This window comes from Microtus pennsylvanicus, chromosome 2 (genome assembly GCF_037038515.1).
Source record: "Microtus pennsylvanicus isolate mMicPen1 chromosome 2, mMicPen1.hap1, whole genome shotgun sequence".
Taxonomy (NCBI): domain Eukaryota; kingdom Metazoa; phylum Chordata; class Mammalia; order Rodentia; family Cricetidae; genus Microtus; species Microtus pennsylvanicus.
The window spans coordinates 7,033,036-7,057,426 of record NC_134580.1 but is presented as its reverse complement, the minus strand read 5'-3'; the positions used below and the strand labels follow the sequence as shown (position 1 = coordinate 7,057,426).

Sequence of the window (24,391 nt, the reverse complement as noted above, 5' to 3'; positions counted from 1 at the left end):
TATCCAGATTTATGATTATTCTGGCCAACACCAAGGCCAAGATGATTATTCATTGTGTTCTGTCACTGTCTAGAGTGTCCCAGTTTGGACACTAAATATACGGCTCCTTTTTCTAGGGCCCTGCTAGACTCTCTGGCTTTGCCTGGCACCCCTCCTGCCATGCACTTAATCTTTAGGCCTCCCTAAGCTGCTTCCAGTTTCTCAGAGCTGCCAGCTCTCCCTGACCCCTGCCCTTCTGCTCTGGCCTCTCACCTACTATTCCCCTGCCTGAGGCAGTTTCTCCACCAAATCTTCACCCTGACCTTGGTCAGGTTATTTAAATCTTCTGTATGGATTTTCCTCATTAATCTCAGAAAACTGTTGTGCAGATGAAAAGTAAAGACATTTCGGAGCCTACAGTGGCTGGCCTGTCTTTCAGCCCTCGTCTACCCTTCTAGTTCTAGCCTGGAGAGCACCTCCTCCAGAAAGCCTCCCCGATCTCCCAACACAAGGCTGGATGCCCTCCTGGCTACTACATGTGTCCCCTCCCATTCTGATGCCCGTTTGTCCACTATGATGACTGTCATCTCCCATTAGCCCCAAAGCTCCTGAAAATCAAAGGCCTTGTTTGTTTTTATTTGGTTCTTTGATTGAGACAGGACCCTAACATGTAACACTGGCTGGCCTAGAACTTGCTATGTAGACCAGACCACCCTCCTGTTTCTACTCCTCAAGGTTAGCTCACAGGTACACAGTGCCATCCAGACCACCCTCCTGTTTCTGCTCCTCAAGGCTAGCTCACAGGTACACAGTGCCATCCAGCAGGGCTCTTGCTAATCACAGGCTATTTAGCAGGTGTACAATACCTGACACACAGCAGGTATTTGTAACTTTTGTGCGGTGGGTAATGTCCTCACTCTTGATAATGAACAGTCACGTGTTTCACTCAAATAAAGTCAGCTTGGGACCTACACACCTGGGAAAACATGGTCAGTTTGATAAAAAGCCTGTCAACTTAGTTTATATTAAACTTGATTCTCCCAATTGGAACTGTCACCGGGGCTTGTATGACATTTTTCTAGTGTATACATTCAGCAAAGTGATCTAGGTTGGATCACTTCTTGGCCTAAAAGTTCCTAAGCACTTCAGAAATCAGCATCATTCAGTGCTTCTTTAGCGGCTGAACACTACATACACGGTAATGAAAACTGCCATTCTAAAATAAATTTGTATTCTACATTCTCTGGTGATTTCACACATGAGTACGGTGTATTGGATCATGTCCACCCCTGCAAGTCCTCTATTTGAAGCAGTTACTGCCCTTATCTTGTACTCATGTGGTTGGGCTTTTGTTCTGCCTGTTCACTCATTTCAATGAGAGCCTTTAATCAATTTATATTCATTTTGCAATATAAGTCAACCATTCTCATATTTTTGAAGTAGAAAGGAAAGAAAAGGTAAGTATTAAATGGGTTTAATTGGATTTCTTAACACCAACCACATTGCACAGTTACTATGTCATTAACTTCCCATATTTCTACCTGCAATGGTTTGAATAAAAATGGCCCCCATGAGTCCATGGGGAGTGGCACTATTAGGAGGCATGGGCTTGTTGGAGTAGGTGTGGTGTTGTTGAAGGAAGTGTGTCACTGGGGGAGGGCTGTGAAGTCTCAGATGCTCAGGCCTGGCCAATGTTGCTGTCACTTCCTGCTGCCTTCAGATCCAGATGTAGAACTCTCAGCTCCCTCTCCAGCCTGCATGGTGCTGTGCTTCCTGCCATGATGATAATGGACTAACCCTCTGAGCTGTAAGCCAGCCCCAATTAAATGCTTTCCTTTATAAGAGTTGCCATGGTCATAGAGACAGAAACCCTAACTTCAGGTCATAATCCCAGGATGCTTTACTAGGTTCTGACGATTGGCATAATGGCACTTTCAGGGACGAGATGAAGGAACATAATAACTGTCCTCAAATAAAAGGCAATGGGAAAAGCACTGGGTCATGAGAAACACATGCAAATTTCTTACAGCTGTTTGGAAAAGCAGCATACATACTCAGAGTTGCCTAAGAGCAGAGTCCAAACCTGGTGCTGTACTAGCGGCAGGTTCACAATGATACCTGAGGCCATGTGCTTTTAGATGGGCTCAAAAGCAATCAGTGTGTCAGACATTGAGGTGTGCTACCAAGAACACTCATGGGAGAGAGAAAGGTGCCACTAATGATAGGGAGGTGACTTGTGATTTGTGATATACAGGAAGGCCTCTCTGCCTCTGTAACATTGCAGTGGGAAGAAAGTGTGAGACTATGCTGCGTGAGTAGGAGTAGGTACACACACACACACACACACACCCTTCCCCAGAGACACCAGGAGTCATTTACAGCTGTCCTAAAATCTTATTGTATACTGTCTTTGAAGGGACACTGGTTTCTGAAGCCCCAATAGTCTTTTGTACACAGGGGGATTTATGGGTAGCTTAGGAACCTTAGTCTGGGATCCACCTCACCACAAGATCTGTTGCGTGGTCTCAGAACGTAGAGGGAACACACATGCTTCATAATTGACAGACCTCTATGGTGGTCAGAGAGAACAAGAAGACACCTGTAATTACATCATCCCATGTTTCTGGTACAGTTGAAGAAATTAGTGCAGACATCAAAGATGTGAAAGTTGTAGTAGCGAGTCTTACATATTACAGTACAATGAGCTTATGCTGGGAAGCCAGTGGACGGGGAATGGCTGTTGCTCACTGATTGGGTCGTGCTGCCCATTGGAGCTCCAGCTCAGTTCACACCAGAGCAGACCAACCCAGCCTTAGTGTTCAACGCTCAACTGCTAGCCTCCTATTAAACACAATTATCAGCCTTCACGTGACAGAGACAATGATCATACCATCACTGTTTTGCCTCAGAGCCATGCCAACTCTGCTACCTTCTTTTCTTTGTTCAACACAAGGTCTCACTGCATATTCCATGCTGGCCTCGATCTCTCAGCCGTTTACCTTGTCAACCTCCTGGGAACTAGGGTTATGGGGGCAGAGACACCATGCCAGTTTCTGCTGAGTCTTCTAAGGGCTGCACTTCCTTCCTTCCAATTCATAAAGCATCATGTTGGCCTCTCCACTGATAGCATGATGTTACTCAGTGTGATGTTATTCAATGTGTGCAGCCAGTAGCAGGTACTCCCGGAGTTATACGCACAGGGCCTGTCATGCCTGTGAAAGGTTTAGAGTATTCAGTGGTCTGGACGATGAGAAGACTGCTCTCCCCGAGTGAGAGACAAACTGAGCACCCTCTGTTGTCCAACACAGAGAAAGAATCACACCATCCACAGGCTGTCTGGGTTGTGGGTGGCACGGTGCACTGTTCTGCCGGCCACTGCCTGCTCTGAGTGAAGACCACAGCAAGGCGAGGCTCTGCAGCAAGTCTGGGCTACTAGACAAGCCACACTGATTGCTGAGCTGTGGAGCCCAGTGGAACCAGTGGGACTGCAAGTGCTATCTGGAAGCTCTTCCTTCCCCGGTAGGAAATCACAGTGCTAGCCTGTCTTGCCCTGGGCCAAGGGCATGCCTTGTGCCTTGATTACAATACACTTGAAAAACAGCTCTTGGCTTGTAATGGGGCTCTGAGAAGAGACTGACTACAGAACCACAAATAGCTGTGTCCCCTCACATGAGACTTTCATCCAGACTGCAGAGCGCAGAGGTGAACACATACAGCAGCACCCATTGTCAAGTTAGACTGGTTCACAGGGCACGAGGTGAAAGCACCACAGGCAGGTGGCAAAGGTGCCATGCTACAGCTTCCATTCCTTCAGCTTACACCCACAGATTCACGGCGAGCTCCTCGCTACAGCCAAGGGAGGACAAGGACAGGTCTCTAAGTAAGCCTGCAAAGCGCTGCTCAGAAGTGAAGGGGCCAAATTATAGCCCCGCTCAGAGTGCCCTGAGCATCAGTAGAGAGTCCTCTCCTTAGACAGAGCTGCAGACAGTATATCTTCATATGGTACAAGGGGAAAGGTAAGATGCCTAAGAGAAATCAACAGGAACTCATGAGCAGTGACTGCAGGGTCCTCACCAGGGGCTTGGGAAGAAGAAGAAGATTAGTGACAAGAAGGTAGGTAGACAGAACTCTGAAGACATGTACTTGAGGCGAATATATCAGAACTCTATGATGCCTGCCAGAATGCATCCACTGTGGAGGAGGTACTCAGACATCAGTGAGGAAATTATTTAGTCAGAGGCAGTGGTCATTCAGTGGGCTACGGATGAGAAACAGGGATGTTATGACCTTGAATTGCCCAGCCGGTAAAGCTTCAACAACAGGAGCTTCCCTCATTGGGGTGACGATGAATGCTGACTGCCCAAACTGTTCAGGATAGAGGATAACGCTGCACCTCAAGAGAGGAAAGCAGTTATCACCTGGTGCCAGGGCTGATTCACCTGGACCCCTCCCGCTCCTTGACTGCTCTCCCTGCCTGCAGTCTTGAGGACAAACCACACTGTCAGCGCGTTTACAGGTCTTTCCATGCCTCTCACAGCACCCCATCTGCAGACTGCACAGCTCCATCCAGGAGATAGAAAGGAGCAAACACCTCCCAAGTCCTGTGCAGCAAAGTTTCAGTATCAAAACATAACAACAAGGATTTGAGAGAAGATCATCTGAACATCATTCGAAACACAAATGTTAAACTCCTGAACAAAACACTGGTATACCAAATCCAGAGATGAGCAAAAAAGAGAATATACCAGGCCAATTGAGGTTTTCCCAAGGAATTCAAGGTTGTTTAAATATTTATAAATCAATAAGTTATAGAATGAATAGTCTAGAAGAAAGAAATCTGTAGGTGTCAATACAGATGCTAAGTGTAGAAAATTTGAAATGTGGTCTTGATAAACTGGTAATAAACTAGTGAGGGGGACCTGCAAAAGCCTGCAGTGCATACCGCCTATGAGCTGGGGTTGACATCAACCTCTTGTAGATATGGACGAGGTCTTAGAAGCCCCTGGCCATGCTGTTACCAGTAGTGTGTGAAGGAGGTAGAGCCAAACACAAAGGATATAGAGCTTGCGAGTGAAAATCTAAATCTGCCATTTTTCACAGATGATGTGGTTTTCAATATGAGAAACTCAGAAGAATCCGTACACCGTTCAGTAAGGGGCTGGTTATAGCAATCAATATACAAAAAATTAATTCCACTCATCTGTACCATCAACAAACAGAAAATGAAATCTATCAAATGCAGCTTCTTAGAATAACCATCAAAACAAAGGCACGTCTCAAGACTTGAGGCAATTCCTGAGGCGGTAGCCATTGTAAATTGAAACTACAGCAAACTTACAACTCATTAATATGCCTAGCAGACCTGATGTCCTGGCACACAGTAGAGCACCAGGGAAAGCCCCCCTCCCCCCGTGAGATCACAGGGCTCCCTGGGGATGCGGGGTCCCACTGCTGACCAGCACCACCGCAAGTAAGTGGCAGATTGCTATCCCAGAAAGACAATTCCACATTGGAAACAAAGTTTTACACTTTCTTAAGTTGAAAAATCATAATTGCATCTCATTACATGGACAACATACGCATGTCAAGCACACAGGACCAAATCTAGCCAAAATTACCAGACACCTGTATGTAAAAAATACAAATGCAGTAGGTAAGAACTAAGTGAATGGGATGATTTGCTGTTGTAAAGTCCTCATTTTTCCAACTTGATTTAAAAATTCAATACTGCGTCAGTTAAAACTCCAGTGGGATTTCTAAGGGGCTCGTCAAGCTTTCGTGCAGGAGAGCAGAAGAGTGGGACCAGGGCGAAGGAAAGTCCATAAAGAGCTGCTATAAACATAGTGTCACCAAAGCCGGTCATTGTCAAAGTGCATCCACACCCCCGATGGCTCCTCACAGCCCACGAGCACATCTGTGTGCACATGAACGATGCCGTAGAGCGTGGGTGACACTGCAGGTCACTGGGGGAAAGGACAGACTTTCCAACTAATGGTTCTTGGGCAGCTGGCCATTTATGGAGAAAAGAAGCTGAATTCCTACTTCAATCACACACCAGTTAATGATTTAACTGTGGAAAAATTTTTTAAAAATATCCTTTATAGAGTTATCTTTGTGCTTTCAGGACAAGGAAGACATTTCCCAAATTAGAGGAGACACAAAAGCACAGATCATAAAGAATAAAGTTCTTCCTCATTAAAATTCAGAACTTCTGCTTTGCAAAGCCTCCATCTGAAGTGTAAAGAGCACCCGTGAGCTGCAAAACCACACATGAGATGGCAGGCTCGGCCTCCCGCCCGGATCCAGACTCCTACAGATCAATTAGGAAACAGACAAACAACCAAGCAGAAAAATGGCCAAGAGAGATGTGCAGATGCCTTACACAAGAAAACACGGGTGAGTCAGACTGTGGAATGTTTCTACACACAAAAATATGCTCAATTTCATTAAAAAAAACAACTTAGAACAAATGAGAGACTGGCAACTTTTCAAACATGACAAGAGCAGGGGCTGCCAGGGACTTGTAGCAACTACATCTTTGGAAAATAATCTGGCATGCTAGGTGATCTCAAGAAGCTAATATCTGACAAATAATTGGCTTGGAGAACTTCTTGTCCATGAAGTCCAGGAGTCTTGGGGCAATTTATGTGAGTTCATACAAGCCCAGTGTGTAATTAAAAACAAAACAGAAAACGAACAAGCAAGCATGACACACAGTGCCGGTGATGGAGTGTACCTGTAAGGGAACACTATGCAGCAGTGAAGAGGACACACAGTGCCGGTGACGGAGTGTACCTGTAAGGGAACACTATGCAGCAGTGAAGAGGACACACAGTGCCGGTGATGGAGTGTACCTGTAAGGGAACACTATGCAGCAGTGAAGAGGACACACAGTGCCGGTGACGGAGTGTACCTGTAAGGGAACACTATGCAGCAGTGAAGAGGACGATGCCCACACATGCAGATGAATCCTGAGGGCTAATACCAGGGGACAAAAAAAGAAATACCCAGGACAAAAGGCAAGAAGGAAGGAACAGAATGGAAGGCCTGGCCAGAATAGCTTTCTTATTTTATTTTTGCCATGGGCTGAAGTTACCAAAATCAGAACATGGAAATCAGAACCATCTGTTGACAGGATAAGTAAGTGAACTGGACAGAAAGAAACTCAGAATAAAGTGTTTTGAAATCTGCATCAAATCACAGAAACAGAAATAAAAGTCTGCTTTGTTATAGTGGGGAGAAATGGTGCTACTTCACCATCATTTATATAATAGTAAAGTGCTGATGTCACCCCAAGAACATTAAGAGATTATTAAGGTGACATTAGTTCAGTCTTAACCACTGCACAGAGAGGGGACCAGAAAGAGTGGTTTAACTCTTACAACTACTAAAGGTTACAGAACAATTTCAGAACAAGATCAAGGAGCTGAGAAGATGGATCAGTGAGTAAATGCTTGGTATGCAAGCATGAAGATATGAGTTTAGATCCCAGTACCCACATAAAAGCCAGGTGTCCCCACATCTGTCTGTGACCATAGCATTGTAGGGTAAGACAGGTGTACTGCAAGGACTCACTGGCCAGCCAGACAAGCCAAAACAGCAAGCTCCAAGTTAAATGAGAGACTTTGTCTTAAAAAAAAAAATAAGGTAGAGAACATGGAGGAATACACCCAATGTGGACATCTGGACTCTGTGTGCATGCACAGACAAGTACATACGAGCATGTGAGTGTGTGTACAGACACAGGATGAGTGAAACGGGCTAGCCCACAGCACTGCGAGATAACTGTCTGGACAAGCTGCTGTCTACAAACCGCTCACAAACCCTTGAAATGAAGATGGACTACATAACTCAAGCCATGAAAATATAATGGGGTGAACATATCCTATGAACTTGGGGAAAACTGTCTTGTAGTGTGTATATTTAGTGTGTATATTTAGTGTATGTGTGTAGTGTGTGGATGTTGAGCTCATGTCCTCGTGTGTGGAGACTTAAGGTTGATATCTAGTCTTTCCTCAATCTCTTGCCTTCTTTACTTCTGTATTTTTGTGTAAATTTTTAAGTTTAAAAATACAAAAGGATGTGAGCATCCTGGCATGTATGTGGAGCTCAGAGGACAACCTGTGTGAGTCTATTCTCTCCTTCTACCATATGGATTCCAGGATCAAACTCCAGGCTGTCAGGCTTGGCAGCAAGCACCTTTACCAGTCTAGGCTGGGTGCCCAATGAGCATTAAGGATCCATCTATCTAAACCCCCTTTCCCTAAGGCTAGGATTATAAGTAATCTATAAGTAATTTCTATTAAGTAATTTAATTTTTGAAATATAACTGTATTTCTTCCTTCCCTCCCTCCAAACTGCCATGTACCATCACCCTACCCCCGTATTCTCTTTCTAACTCATGGCCTCTTTTTCTTTCATTGTTGATCTCTCTCTCTCTCTCTCTCTCTCTCTCTCTCTGTGTGTGTGTGTGTGTGTGTGTGTATTCCTAAATACACAATTACTACCTGCTCAGTCTGTACAACATTACTTGGTACCACTTGGTACTGGATAGCCAGTTGGTGTGCTCTTTAACTTTAGTGAAGACTGTGTCTCCTGCTCTCGGCATTCCTTAGTTACTTAGTCTAGGGCTGAGGCCTTATAAGCTTTCTCGCTTCCATATTAGCATGGCTATTGGTATTGTCCATGTTCGAGTCCTGTTTAGGCAGCCATGTTGGTGAGACTTCATTGGTGTAGTTTCTTTTTTTTTTTTTCAAAATTTTATTTACTTATTATGTATTCAGTGTTCTGCCTGCATGTGTATGCCTGCAGGCCAGAAGAGGGCACCAGATCTCATTACAGATGGTTGTGAGCCACCATGTGGTTGCTGGGAATTGAACTCAGGACCTTTGGAAGAGCATCCAGTGTTCTTAACTGCTGAGCCATCTCTCCAGCCCCCATTGGTGTAGTTTCTGACATTTTTAGGAGACATAATTTCCCAGTAAACCTCCTGCTCCTCTGTTGTTTTTTTGTTTGTTTGTTTGTGTTTTTTGAGAAATGGTTTCTCTGTGGCTTTGGAGCCTGTCTTGGCACTAGCTCTTGTAGACCAGGCTGGCCTCGAACTCATGGATATCTGCCTACCTCTGCCTCCTGAGTGCTGAGATTAAAGGCATGCGTCACCACCACCCGGCTGCTCCTCTGGCTCTTAACAATCTTTCTGACCCTTCTTCTGTTATGATCCCTGAGTCTTAGGTGCAGGAATTATGTTGTAGTTAGTACTGGGCTTCACAACTCTGCATTTTGACTGGTTGTGGTTTTCTGCAATGGTCTCCCTCAGTTGCAAAGAGAAGTTTCCTTGATGAGGGGTAATAACACACTTAACTGTAGGTATGAAGATAAATATTTCTAATTTAGTGAGGAATTATGCTGTTCTAGTAAAATGGCAGTTGTAGGTTCTCCTCCAAGATCCATGACTTCAGTAGCCTTAGGAAGTTGGCTAGGTTTCTAGATCCAGGCACAATTTTCTTTTGGTTGAGTGGGCCTTAAGCCCAAGAGGAGAGCAACTGGTTACTGGCAAGGCACGCATGCCACTTCTACACCCTTAGTAGTATTGTTCCATGCTGGCTGTTGATGGTTCACAGGCGTCATAGCTGGGCACACTGCTGATTATTGCTCTCCTTTGGAAGATGCACGGCACCTTCTGATGCCATGAAAGCCATGGCAGAGGCTTTCGAATCAGATCCAGGTGAGGTTCTCTGGACCCTATGTCCAAAATGCATGGCAACTTCAGCAACAGGGATTTACCTTCTACCTCTGCGGGCAATCAAGGGCAGCAGCAATAGGTTGTATGTTTTGGGATTCTCTTGGACAGCCCTAACCAACAACTTGAAAGAGGGCTTCTCATGCCTTGTTGGAGTTCTTGTTAGATAATCTACTCTATGCCAGGCTCTGGGGATCTGAACTCAGGTCTTTGTGTGTGTGTGAAACAAATACTGGCTATGAAGGAAAAAAGTAAGATAGAAAACATAAAAGTTCTTTGAACACATCACTGAGAGTTGAAAGACAAGCCACAGCCTGGAAGAGATTTGCAACACAAATTACAGACATAAATTATATGTGCATATATATGTAATGGTACAAAATCAATTCAATGAACAACAAACAATACACATGACAAATGGGTTAATTATATAAATAAGCAAGCCACAGAGGAGGAAATAAAAACACCCAATCAATATGTGGAAGTATTCCAATTATACCAGCTATGTAATGTAACTTTCTTACAAGTGATAAAAATGTAAGGCTTGAAAATCTCAAGTGCTAGTGAGGGTGTGAGGGATGGGCTCGTGTGTACTGCAAGCTCGGATTGGCACTGATCTTTGAGGAGCTAACATAGCAATAATGAAAATGGGCAGACAATACAGCGTAGGAAAGCATCTCTAGAACCTCCCTGAAGAACACTCACATATGTATACAAGGTTATTCGCCAAAGCCATAATTATGAGTGAAAAATATAAAACAGCAAAATGCCCACTATCAGGGGAATAATATATATACCCAGATATTATAGAAGATTAAGAAAAACCTCTGGATAGTGACCAACATGGAAGGACAATCAAATAGTATTCTTGTTTGTCTTTTTAAGATTTATTCTTACATATTTTAAGTGTGTGTGTATACTGAACTCTGATCTTCTAAAAGAATAGCAAGTGCTCTGAACAATGAACAATTTTTTCACCACTCCCCCACCAAAATGGTATTTTTTTATTGATATTTATTGAGCTCTACATTTTTCTCTGCTCCCCTCCCTGCTTCTCCCCTCCCCACTTCAATCTTCCCCAAGGTCCCCATGCTCCCAATTTACTCAGGCGATCTTGTCTTTTTCTACTTTCTATTTCCCATGTAGATAAGATCTATGTAAGACTCTCTTAGTGTCCTCATTGTTGTCTAAGTTCTCTGGGATTGTGGTTTGTAGGCTGGCTTTCTTTGCTTTATGTTTAAAAACCACCTATGAGTGAGTACATGTGATAATTGTCTTTCTGTGTCTGGGTTACCTCACTCAAAATAATATTTTCTAGTTCCATCCATTTTCCTGCAAAATTCAAGCTGTCATTATTTTTTTCTGCTGTGTAGTACTCCATTGTGTAAATGTACCACATTTTTCTTATCCATTCTTCGATCAAGGGGCATTTGGGTTGTTTTCAGGTTCTGGCTATGACAAACAAAGCTTCTACGAATGTGGTTGAGCACATGCCCTTGTGGCACGATTGAGCATCCTATGGATATATACCCAAAAGTGGTGTTACTGGGTCTTGCCAAAGTGGTATTCTTACATGCCACATAGTTTCAGGAAAAACTAAGAATAATGTTCTAAAACAAAATAAAGCTAGCTGCATATAATTCAAAATATATATGTATAAATACACAGAGAATGGTCTAGAAACATCCCACTAATTTGTTAACTGCTTACCCTTTGGAGCTAGATGACTATGCTGGATAAGATGGTCAGGATGCAGAGTGGTTTTATTTCCAATGGTTAAATGTCTTTAATGAGTATATCAATTTATTAGCTAGGCAGTTATAAAGCAGTATAATTTATACCATAAATTTAAACCACAAATTTAAGAATCCTATAATAGAGGTATTAGGAAAGTCATGTGAGACCATACTGAAAGGAGAAATTAGTTAGCACACAGAAGGATTTTATAACAGTCATGACATTTTCTCTGGGCCTTGCTATTTGAATAGGATTTTGTCAAATATTTATAATGTGATAGAAAGCTGACAGACATTTTCCAAACACGCAAACGGGCACATAAATGTATATGCCAACGTGCATCCTACCCAATGTTTTTTTTTCTTTCAGTGTTGTATGAAATCCATGTATCCATGGAGAGGTAGAGGTCTTCTCTCCTGTCTGTTGAGCTTGGGCAGGATTTTGCAACTGCCCGGATGAACAGAACATAATGGTAGCACAATGGCGTGGCTTCTGGGATCGATTATTCAGCGTCTACTGGGCAGAATATGCTCACCCTGGGAACCCGGTCACCATGCTGTGAGGAAGCTCTCGCTAGCCCACGTGGAAAGACCACTTAAATGGGCTCATGTGGAGAGGAACTGAGGCCCCCAGTGGATAGCCAGCAGCAATGGCCAGACACACGAGGGAGCCAGCCTTCAGAAGATTCCTGTCCTGGCCTTTGAGCTCCTCAGCTGAGGCTCTGACATCTATCTATCATGGAAGAGGCAAGCCATCCCCACTGTGCCTTGTCCTAGTTCCTGACCCAGAGAATCCATGAACATAATAAATGGTATTTACACCACAGAACTTAGACCAGCATGTCACCCTGGAACAAAGACAGTCTAAAGAAAAGGGACTACACACGGAATGTCGCAGAGTCCTGGGAGTACTGACTGTTTGGAGTAAAGGGATCAGAAAGATAAGCTGGGATCAAACTATGGAAATTTCATATGACAATATGAAAAAATTAGATTTATCTCACTGGCAGCAGAGGGTTGTTGACAGTTGTGAAGCTGGGAAGTGAAATGCTAGGATCTGCATTTTAGCAAGCCAGGGAAAAGCTGGAGAAAAGAAAGGCTTAAAAATAGGAGAGGGATCTAGGGAGATGGCTCAGTAGATAAAGTGCTTGTTGCACAGAAAAGCAGAGTAGGCGTGGAGCCTGACCACAACCCTAGCACTCAGGAGACAAAGACAGGATTCCAGGGCAAGCAGGCTAACGAAACTAGTAGGAATTGGTGAGCTCTGGATTCAGTGAGAGAGCCTGACTCAGTAAACAAAGTAGAAAGCCACTGGGAATGACACCTGGCATTAACATCAAGTCTCTTCTATATATGGCATGTGCATACACTTGCACATACACATCCATACACGAACACACACACCCCACATACTCACATATTAAAAATAACAAGAAGAGCCCCTCTGGCTTAGATGGGTTCTGGCTAAGAAAAACAGTAGAGGCATTCCCTTGTGTAGCATGTTCTGTGGCTTCTCATCTTCAGGGTGGCCTCTGAAGCTATACTCAACTTCACTTGTGTTAAAGTGTTAGAGGGAAAAAATATATTCATACAAAACCCCATATCTGCTGAACCAAAAGCAACCAAAGTTCCTATAGTGGGCAAATCAATGATCTTATTCTATACTCAGGAGAAAGGAGGGATCCTGCCATGAGAACTTTCCGTCAGGTAAGAACCTCAAAGAAGCCAATCTAAAGTAGGTGCTTATGCATGATCCCAGTGCTGCGGCACTCTAAGAAAGGAAACACTACGCAGACAGTAAGAAGGTCAGCGGCTGGCAGGACTGAGGGAGGCAGGGGTGAGCAGTGGAGCACAGGGGGAGCGTGGGGCAAGGCTACAGTATGGTGATAGTGGATGTATGCCATGCTAGCTAAGCTCACAGAATGTCCCGCACCAAGAGTGAACTGGGACAAAGCTACAGACTTAGAATGACCATCGCATCAACACAAGTCTGACTGTAAAAAACGTGGCGAGCGACAAGCTGGATGTGTTTTGCACAGGAGCAGAGACATGCTGCACTTTCCACTGAGTTCTGCTGTGAATCTAAAACTGCTCTCAAAAAGAAAGTCTATATTTGAAATGCTAGGAGGCAGAAATGTTAGACGATGTTAGAATACAAGAAAGTTTTCCTACTGCTCTGCCTTCAAGCTTTTGGACTTCGGCTGCCTGCTGTAAAGGATGTCACAGGAACACTAAGCAAAGCAGATGTGGTGGCATTCACCTTCAATCCCAGCAGCCAGGCGGCAGAGACAGGTAGATCTGAGAGTTATTTCCAGGACAGCCTGGTCTACGTGGTGAATTATAGGCCAGCCAAAGCTATACAATGAGACACTGTCTCAAAAATTAATTAATTAAAATTTAAATGTCAAGCAAACTGTCCCTGGATTATAGCCATTTATAGCAATTACCTGTGCAAATGCCATCCCACACACGTATTACCACAACCTCAAGTTTTGTTGCATTTATTAAAATATTCCTTAACTTCTCATAAGCGTTTAGAAGGAACCATTTATGAAGGTGCCCTTGTGCTTGTAAGGAAAGTGAGCCCACACTAACACACTGGGGGCCATGAGGAGCCACCTCTGTGAGACAGGACAGGATGATTGAGAGCCAGAAAAGCAGAGAGACAAGGTGAAGGGTACTGAGGACATCTAATGAAAGCTTTTGGGTCCAGTCCCAAGACACTCTAGCCCAAGGCCCTCTCAGGGTTTACAGAGAAGTAACAGCCAGCGAAGATCTGAGGGCAAATGAACAAACTCACACATGGTTTTGGTTTTTGTTTTAATCAGCCTTTCAATTCTTCTGCTTCTTTCCTAATACTCCTGTCCTACTTCTAACTTCTCCTCGATTCTTCCTCTAGATTTTTTTCCTCTGGCTTCAAAACTCTTTTCCCCCAGGAACCTTGATGCAATAAAGAAATTACAAGGGGGGTTGGAGAGATGGCTCAGAGGGTAAGAGCACTGATTGCTCTTCCAGAGGTTCTGAGTTCAATTCCCACCAACCACATGGTGGCTCACAACCATCTGTAATGGGATCTGGCATCGTCTCTGGTGCAAGTGTATATATAATAAATAAATAATTTTTTTTAAAAAAAGAAATTACAGGGGCTACTTCTCATTGGTCATAAGCACATTCCTAGGGTAAGTGATAAGGAGTTGAGCCATTGCCATGGCAACACAAGGGTTTCAAGGTTTCAGCAGTAAAACTGTAACCAGATTTGGGCTGGGGGGCACAGTGCCCAATAGCAAACTTTGAGACAAGGGTCTTTTGTTAGCAGACTGGCAAGTGAAGAACTGGCATGCTTCTCTTAGGGTGCTTTGTGTAGGTTGGACATCTGCGACTCCGACCTTGTGCACAGCTGTAAGGTTTTAAACTTATGATCTATTTACAAAAAGCCTCTAGTCTAGCTTGAACTTGCTTTGAGGTGAAAGTGAGCTGTGTACAGTTAGCCTAAGCAAAAGAACAAGGCAGGCTTTTAAATGTCCACAGCCCTTATGGGACAAATAGATCTAGTTATAAAGCATGTCCCAGCATATATTCTATACACCAAAATTATGTAACTAAATGAAAAGCCATCTTCCTAAACATCCGCAGATATATGTGCCCATAAGATTGAGATGCAATCATGAGATTACATATACACATCACATGAAAATGCATGGTAGTAGGGAGATATCATAGCTGTTATTACACAAGGGAAATTACAGAAGAAAGCAACAGTTTTCAGAGTCAGTGGTCTGCAAGCCTTGCTGACAGGGTATCCATCAGGGAATACTTCCTCTGCTGGGTTGACATCTGAATTATCAATTGCTATATGATGTAATTGTGTCACAATAGCTCGTGATAAATGCTCCTGATAGATGTCTCATTCACATCTTGGTGAAGAATGGTCTACCCTACTTGCTGAGCAAACCTAGAGGAAAGCCTATTGCAGTCAGGATGCAGTGTGGTGTAGAGTGTGCACTTAGCATGTATGCCATGAGGCCTGGGCTCCATCTTCAGTCCAAACTGGGACTTCATGTAGAGCAGGGACTGGAGGGAACGGTTCAACCAGAGCCAGAACACAGGGTCCTGACAGCAGCAGAGCCTAGATGAGACCCAATATTGTCATTTATTGGAGGTGACTTTGGTGTCATTTTGTGTATTTATCCTGTGCCCTTTCCTCCAGGTTTTTTGAGACAAGGTCTTACACTGCAGTCCAGGTTGGCATGGATGTGGCTGGCTTTAAGTCTGTGGCAATCCTTCTGTCTCACCATGCTGAGTGGCGGGATTGCAAATGTGAGCCACCACACCCAGATCTATATTGTGCCCTTTTCTAATGTCAATTATTCACAAGATGATTAAGTAAGCTATGGCAATGAGGCTGGCTGTGCATTATGCTTATGCACATTTTCATTTAATGCCTGTTTTAGAAGGCGCTCCCTCATTAAACGTCATCAAAAATAAATTACACTAAAAACATACTAAAATTGGGCTGGAGAGATGGCTTAAGAGTTAAGAGCACTGGCTGCTCTTACAGAGGACACAGGCTCAATACCCAGCACCCACATGGTGGCTCACAGCTGTCTATAATGCCAGTTCCAGAGGATTTGCTACCCTCTTCTGACCTCCATGGCACAAAGGCACACATGTGGAACACAGACAAATATGCATGCAAAATACTCATACATATTAAAAAGTAATTAAAATAAATCTTTTTTAAGAACAGAAAATTAGTTCTGCTTTCTAAAGCTTTCGAAAAAGTTCAAGGTTTACAGTTAATTTTTAGACAAAATGAAAAAGAAATGAAAGAAACAAAAGTCAGTGAAGCAAGTGACTGACAAACTGGGAGCCTAAGGCCATGGCTGGATAGATTTATCATACAGTCCTGTCCCGATTACCAGCAACAAACCAAGTCAATTGTTGCTATATTTCAAAATCAAATCTTGTATTTGTGCAGACTTCCCTTCTAGCACATCTTACACGTGTTTCTGGAGAAACTTCTGTCCATAACCAAATTACCTGCATCCCAGAGGTTGCAGACTTCCGCTTCCCCTTCTGACATCCAGGAAGTAGGAGAGGTGATGGGAGGAGGTATTGCAGGCAAAAGTTGCTTAGGATACTCGTCATGCAATAATGTTAGGTCCTGACACAAACAAGAAAGAATACATGCATTGAAAACCACAAGCTGCAACAGAGAGATGGTTCAGCCATTAAGGAAAGGCTGGAGCTGAGTTCCAGCATGTGCATCCAACAGTTTGCAACTGCCTGTCGCTCCAGCTCCAGGAGATCTGATGCCTCTGGCTTTGGAAGGCACTGCACTCACGTGCACATACCCAGACATATGATCAAAAGAAAATCGGGTGTGTTGGCTAGTTTTATGTCAACTTGATACAAGTTATAGTCACTGGAGAGGAGGGAGCCTCAATTGAGAACATGCTTCCATAAGATCAGGCTGTAGGCAACTCTTTGGGGCATTTTTAAAATCAGTGATTGATGGGGGAGGGCCCAGCCCATTGTGGGTGGAGCCATCTCTGGGCTGGTGGGTCCTGTCATCTCCTCCCCCACCCCTCACCCCCGTTTATAAGAAAGCAGGCTGAGCAAGCCAGGTGGAGCAAGCCAATAAGTAGCATACCCCGCAGCCTCTGCCTCAGCTCCTGCCTCCAGGTTCCTGCCCTCAGTGCTTTGAAGATAACTATTACATGGAACTGTGAGTGAAATAAACTCTTCCCCAAGTGGCTTTAGGTCATGGTGTTTCATCATAGCAACAGTAACCCTAACTAGGACTTCACGTGTTTGGGATCTGACATGATTTCAGCCAGAGACACAGCAAATCTGTTTGTCCTGTCTGTTCTTTTGACATTTAAAGTGTGTTATATAAATGGGACCACACACTATGCAACCCTTTAGGACTGGCTCTTTTCATCTAGCGCAGTTCCCTGAGACTCACCCAAGCTGTTGTGTACACCAAAAGTTCCTTCCTCTTCCCTGCTGAGTGCACACCAGACACTTATGTTTAACCCATTCAAATACATCTGGTTCTTTTTAGATTTGGGCTGTTACAGACAAAATTTCTGGGTGCAGGTTTTTATATGCTATAAGTAAATTTCCATGTCTATGAGATATTATGGGTACCATTGTTGGGGTATATGGATGTGTATTCAGGTTTTGTTGTTTTTGAGACAAGATCTCACTACGTAGCCCTGGCGGGCCTAGAACTCACAGAGATCCATCTGCCTCTGCCTCCTGAGTTTGGGATTAACTGTACCCAGCACAGACACCTATTCAGTTGGTTTTAATTTTTTTAAAGATTTATTTATTGGGCTGGAGAGATGGCTCAGTGGTTAAGAGCATTACCTGCTCTTCCAAAGGTCCTGAGTTCAATTCCCGGCAACCACATGGTGGCTCACAACAATCTGTAATGAGGTCTGGTGCCCTCTTCTGGCCTGCAGGCATACATACAGACAGAACATTGTATACATAATAAATAAATATATTTTAAAAAGATTTATTTATTTATTGTGTATGAAAGTTTAGCCTGCATGTGTATCTATGAACCATTGTATCTCTTGTGCCCAATGAAGCCACGAGAGGGTATTGAATCCCTTGGAACTGGACTTACAGGTGGTTGTGAACTGCCATTTGGGTGCTGAGAACCACACCTGGGTCCTCTACAAAAACAGGAAGTGTTTTTAAACACAAGCCCTATCTCCCCACACTGTATTCCATTTTATAAGATACTACCAGTTGTAGGGTGACTTCACCTTTTTAAATTCCTACCAGCAAAACAGGAGCAGTCTGACCCCTCCACATCCTAGTCAGCATGTGGTACTGTCACTGTTTCTGGTTCAGCCATTCTGAGAGTTCACTGTGTGTGCCTCCAGGCTAACAATGCTGGCCATCTCTCCCAGCATCCCTTTAACTATCCATATTTGCTGAAATAATATTCATTTTATTTGCCCACCATCTGGCTTCAAGTTTGCTAAGTTCTTCCATAAATGGGCGCTGGACTCTATCTATCAAGTGAAATTATCTTATGATTTTTCTTTGGCTTGCTAACAAGACAAATTACAAGAGCTCAGACTGACATGTCACCAGCTCAAGTCAAGCCTATCAGACTATGAGAATCTCTTCTGTTTTGTATCTGTATCTTCTTTTTTTCCATGCAAAGGCTATAAAAGATAATGCAAACAGAGTGTATCCATGGTTACCTGTTGGATTTTGCACACATTAAACTCATCATCATTTCAGAGCAAAAATACTAACATCACAGAAGAAAACCCCCAAATGAATGCAAGGTTCATTAATTTCATTTTATATTTTGGTAATTATGTTTTATAATGATACAGAGCTTTTCAGGTTCTCAACGGCAAAAATCTACACATAGTTTTGTGTGTGTGTGTGTGTGTGTGTGTGTTTAAATCTATGTCCTTCATTGATGAGAAAATGTGGTATCTGGTATCTGAATCTGGCTTATTTCACCATGATTTTCATGGCAGTTTTATTCATGATGAACAAAACTTGGAAGCAAGCTTTGGTAGATAAATGGGTGAATCAGTAGAATGTCATTTAGTGCTAAAAAGAAATGCAAACTTCTACATCGTTAACCATTTCCATTGAGTTGTGTGTGTGTGTGTGTGTGTGTGTGCAAGAACACATGTCTATGCACAAGCATTTGAAGGTTGGAGGATCACTTGGGATGCCCTCTTTTCCTCTATGCCTTATTCTCTTGAGACAAGGTCTCTTCACACTGAACCTTGAGCTCGCTGTGGTTTGTAGTAATAACTCCTGTCTCTGCCCTCCCTGTCCCCGTCCCTCCATTCAGCACTGCAGTCACAGATGCTCATGGTCACACACACTTTCTTGATGTGGGTCCTCAGGCTCTGAACTCAGGTCCTCATGCCTGCACAGCAAGTGCTCTCACTGACTGGGCCATCTCTTCAGCCCCACAAATAAAATTCTTAGCAGAACAGAGCTTTCAAAAGTAGAGCAGGGCTCACCAGAGTATTACTTTCAAAACTAAGGAAACATTTTATGTTTATAATTGACACTGCTCTGTTTTCTTTCTTCAGACTCTCCATAGTTTTTATCATTAAATTTGATAATAAGGTTATTTGTAGCTTTTATTACCTCAAAAACTAAAACAAAAATAAAACAAAAACAAAACAAAACCCAAAAAAACCTTCTTTGCTGCCCAAGGACACTGGATGAAAAAAAAAACAAAAACCAAGGCTGCAATTGGGGGGGAGGAGGGTTGCAGCTGTTTCCATAGCAACTGATAGGGATGTTGTGAAGTGGTTCACACAAAATTAAAGCTGACCAAAACCTTCTATGTCGCTGTGAGTTGCTAAATCAATAGTGATGGACGATAAATGTCTGTTCTGCTGCTTCCATGAAGTATTTTGCAAAATGAAAAATATACAGATTTTGCCCTTTGGTTTATTTCTGTGCAATTTGTCCTATTTGCAGAAATTTGAACTTATCAGAGTTGTTAGAGAAGTGGAAATTATGCTTAATCTAATTATGTTTGTTCATCATTCCCATCTCTGCTACATCATTGCTTCTGCTTAAATGTCCATTTAATGGCTATATTTGTGCTTTTATTATTAATTTTTAGAGAAAATAACCACTGCAAAACACCAAACAACATGAATGGTAAAGAACAGAGAACGAAGTTCCTGCCCATTCTTTCAAAGGCGGTGCCTCTCCTGGGGCAGCTAGTGGAAACTTAATGGAGTCAATATATATATATATGCATGCATGCATGGATTACTCTCTAGCCTGCCCAGGAGCAAGCAATCTACCTTGTGCATCTTTCTACATAATAAATATAATAATTCATCGTGTGCTGTCCCTACAAAGGCTTCTTTCACTGAAGTACATATTACAAATGTGCTTCTTTCAAGACAAGCTGAGCTGTGTTCCTGATGTGTAAATTAACTTAATCATCCCCTACTGGTAATCATTTCAAGATTTTTCTTGTTTCTATCTATTAAAATTGCTGCAATAAAAAGCTTCATACAGCCACCTTTTCAAGCTGTATGTTCATAGTGGCATCGCTGAGTACTCACATGGGCTTGTTTTGAGTGTGAACAGTGCCAAATTGTGCTCTCAGAAGTGGCACCTGCTTGGATCCAGCAGCGTGTTGGAGAGACTCTTCCTCTCAGTGTAAATACAGGTTGGTAGCAATTAAACATTTTTTCCATCAGTGGTAAAGGCATACAATTTTGTTTTACCTAATTGCCTATGAGACTGAGTAAGATTTTGTGAGGTATTTCACCCTTTCAGGTGCATATGTTTGGTGCTGTAGATTGGATTCAGGGCCTTAAATACATAAAGCACTCTCTGCCACTTAGATGCAGCCCCAGCCCCCCTCCCCCCGCTTATCAATTTCTTAAAGAAATTTAATGTATTAATTACTCATTTTTGGGGTGTAGGGGAGGGGACACACATGCCACAGTTCATACACAGACATCAGAGCACAACTTGCGGGAGTCGGTTTTCTCTTCTTCCACTACATGGGTCCCAGGGATTGGACTCAGGTCCACAGGATTGGCAGCAAGCGCCTTCACCCGCAGAGCCATCCTGACTGTCGTCCTCTTTATCAATTTATAAACTGATGATGCATTTAAAAAGTATATCATTAACAGCTTAGTGTTCATTTTTAGTTTTTAACTTCTTAAGAATTTCTACTTTATCTCTTTACCTTATAGAAGTCTTCACTTTTGTGTAGCTCATGAGCTCACCAATTCCATTATTACTCCTGGAGCTTCATTATTCTCAGAAATACTTGTCTTACTTGAAGACTTTATAAAAAGTCTCCTCTAAGAAAGCAGAATACATTTCAGCGCTATTTTGGCTTTACAGACTAATTGAGCACAGGGTACTGGTTTTCGGTGCACACTGACCATCTTACCTGCAGCGTTTCTGTAGGCATGGTCCCTGAATGACTGCAGACACACACTCACTCAGGTCTGTAGTTAGCACTGAACATACCCCTGCTGCCATTCATGCTTTGGGTTCTGGCAAAGGTCTAATGACACATGCCGATCATTATTGTATAGAGAAGTTTCCCCCAAAGCCCTCCCTGAGCTGCCGAGACCCTTCCTGCACCCCAGAGACTCCGATCCTTGTACTCCCCGAGTCTGCCCTTCCCAGGTCCCTCTTGCTGGATTCCTGGGGCGCACACATTGTCAATGGCCTCTTGCACTTAGTAACGGGCATTAAGGTTCCCTCCGCTCCTTTATGGATTACTGGCTCATTTCTTTTTATTTCATTTTAATTTTTTCCACTATTTTTATTAGAAGACTTAAGTTTACGTAATGAAAACTAATGAAACATGAACAGAACCAAATAAAAATGAAACTTGGGGCTGGAGCAGTGGCTCAGTCAGCAAGAGCACTTGTTGCACAGGTGTGAGGACCTGAGTTCAGATCCCCAGCACCCATGTTAAAAAAAAAAGTTGGGTGCGACCATGCGCATCAGCTGTTCTTCCACAGGATCGGAGTTCAGTTCCCAGGATCCACCTCTGTTGGCTTAACAACTGTCTGTAACTCCAATTCCAGGGATCTAACACCTCTGACCTCCAAGGCACTGCACACAGGAGACATTCACTCATATAGGCATACACAGCCATATAAATAAATCTTTAAAAGTAGATTCTAAAATAATTTTGTCTCTTTTAAGATAATTTACTCTAGATTGAGGAAAGAGAATAGTTAACGAGGTTTCTATTTGAGTTTTTTCAGAGATATTTCAAAGGCACCTCACTCTGCCTGAGCCCTGGACATGGCTCCCTTCTGCATGGGGAAACAAGGGGCTGGCTGGTCTTGTAGATGAGCCTCTCCAGGCAGTTCACTGCAACAGTTAGCTTTACTGTTCAGCGTGCTAGAGTTTGTCTTTTGCTACAGGAACAGCTAGAGAAGACATATTGGACTGCACTGAATGTCCTGGTGTAACAGGAGGCCATGCTTGTCAGGAAGTTGATGGGATATTGTTAACACACAATCGTATCTTAGAAAGTTAAAGCTCAGCTTCTAGAACACTTCCTGTGTAAACAGCTACCATCTTCTCACTGACACAAAATACGGTACTATATAAACCAGTGAGTGAGGGTGCCTCTAAAACCAGACAAAAGCGTCAGGACCTAAAGGCTGACATAAGAAATCAGGTGGCGTTTGATGTCTCTGGTCCTACTACACAGAGGGGTATTCAAGTCTGTTCTACTGAAAAGCTACCAGCGATCATGAAAGAGTAAAATTTAAAATCATTTCACCTCATGTCTTATCTTTTTAAATTATCTAGTTTTATTTTTTAAAAATCTGTAAGTTGTACATTAAAGGACAGTAAAATTGAACTATATAAATCCCTTTTCAAAGTTGTAGGAAAGTCATTAAATTCAGTACCTAAAAGGGCTGAGGAAAGAGTCAAGATTCCGAACCCCTTCCCAGGAAATGCAGTAGATGGTCAAGGAGCTGCATTTGTAGGAAAGGAAGAGCAGGCAGCACACTGGATCTCTGTTCATACAGGAAGAAGGCAGGAGCCACCTGAGCAGACAAGGGGACGCACACACTTCTCCAGCAGCTGGTCACATGATGGGACACACTGACCTGGCTCTACGGAACAGATGGGCAATATCTCTGACATCAGTAGAAGAGGGGAACCTCAACCTGCTAGTGTAAGTCCTGCAGCGAGCAGGCAAATGAGGACCTGTTAATCAGGGAGGCTAAGAGGGACTCTAGACACACACACACACACACACACACACACACACACACACACACACACACACACACGTATGCACGCACGCATGACCCATGCAAGAAAAGCTTATGATCCAATAGTCTAAAATCAAAAAGTTCACTCTTGACAAAAGGAAAATAAACAGATCTAAAAACCATCTGAATAAAATACATGCAGATGCCGCGAAAGGACAATGGAGAGGACAGTCAGTGAAGGAGAAGCAGGGGCTGCTGCTGTGTCTGCTAGCCCAGCCTTCCCCCGCTCTAAATGCTGCATGTTTCTATAGGACTTTTTCACCTAACATCTGTCTCTGTGCTTCCATCAAGTCTGGGGAAACTCTTTAGTACTAAAATTACCACTTAGAGAAAAGTGCACAAGAAGAGAACTAAGTAAGGGTGAGTGAACAGAAGTGATCCGAGGTCCTGGGAGAGAAGGCAGACGCTGAAATGGAAACAACTCCCAGGGCAGGGACAGTTCTAGGCACCAACAAATGAAAGGACACATGGACTGGAAGACAGCCTAAAATGCAGCAGGAACGATGGAAGACAAAAAATAATTGACAGATTAAATGGTCCAAATGCATTGTTAATAGATACTAAGCAGAAAGAATTCCAAAGCAATAGAAAAAATAAACAGCACAAACTAAAAGAAAACTCAACATGATTTTGCCTTGTTGATATTTAAAACCCCTAATAACATAAAATGCCGATGTCAAGATGCATCTTTCAGCACATAACCCGCAGAGCTGCAAAGGAACACACTCAGGTTTTAATGCACGTGCTTGGTTACTTGGCACAGTGGCAAAGGGAACTGGAGCATCTTACCTCTGTTGATTTCCATGTCTTCATCCTGAGCAGAGAAGAGTCATTGGACAGGGAGGGCTCAGCAGGCGAGGGGACATCCTGGCACTGCTCCAGCCTCAGTCTTGCCTTGGAGGTGTTTTCTGCCAACAACATAAACTGTCAACAAAGCTTTACTTTGGAAAAAATGTATTATTTTTGTATTTGTATATAACTTTAATTACTTTTGAAGATTAATTCCACCTATTAAATTCACATCACATACCAATATCCACCTCTGAGGATGCACTACTTCACAACACTGGTGAGCCTAGAGGGGTTCAAAATCTACAGTGTGAAGTATGGTCCTGTCTCATCTCAGCAATTATGTTATAGTT

The 24,391-nt window shown here is 43.1% G+C and overlaps 1 protein-coding gene across 1 annotated transcript in view; it reads right to left on the bottom strand.

Annotated features, from left to right (window-relative positions):
• The window catches only part of Enthd1 (ENTH domain containing 1), a 103,873-nt gene that overhangs the window by 40,327 nt on the left and 39,155 nt on the right, over positions 1–24,391 (bottom strand). Inside the window, exons 3-4 of the mRNA XM_075959843.1 lie at positions 24,039–24,157; positions 16,495–16,618 (exon numbers count right to left, since the gene is read on the bottom strand). Coding sequence (XP_075815958.1) covers positions 16,495–16,618; positions 24,039–24,157 — 243 coding nt within the window. The remainder of the gene's footprint in view (positions 1–16,494; positions 16,619–24,038; positions 24,158–24,391) is intronic.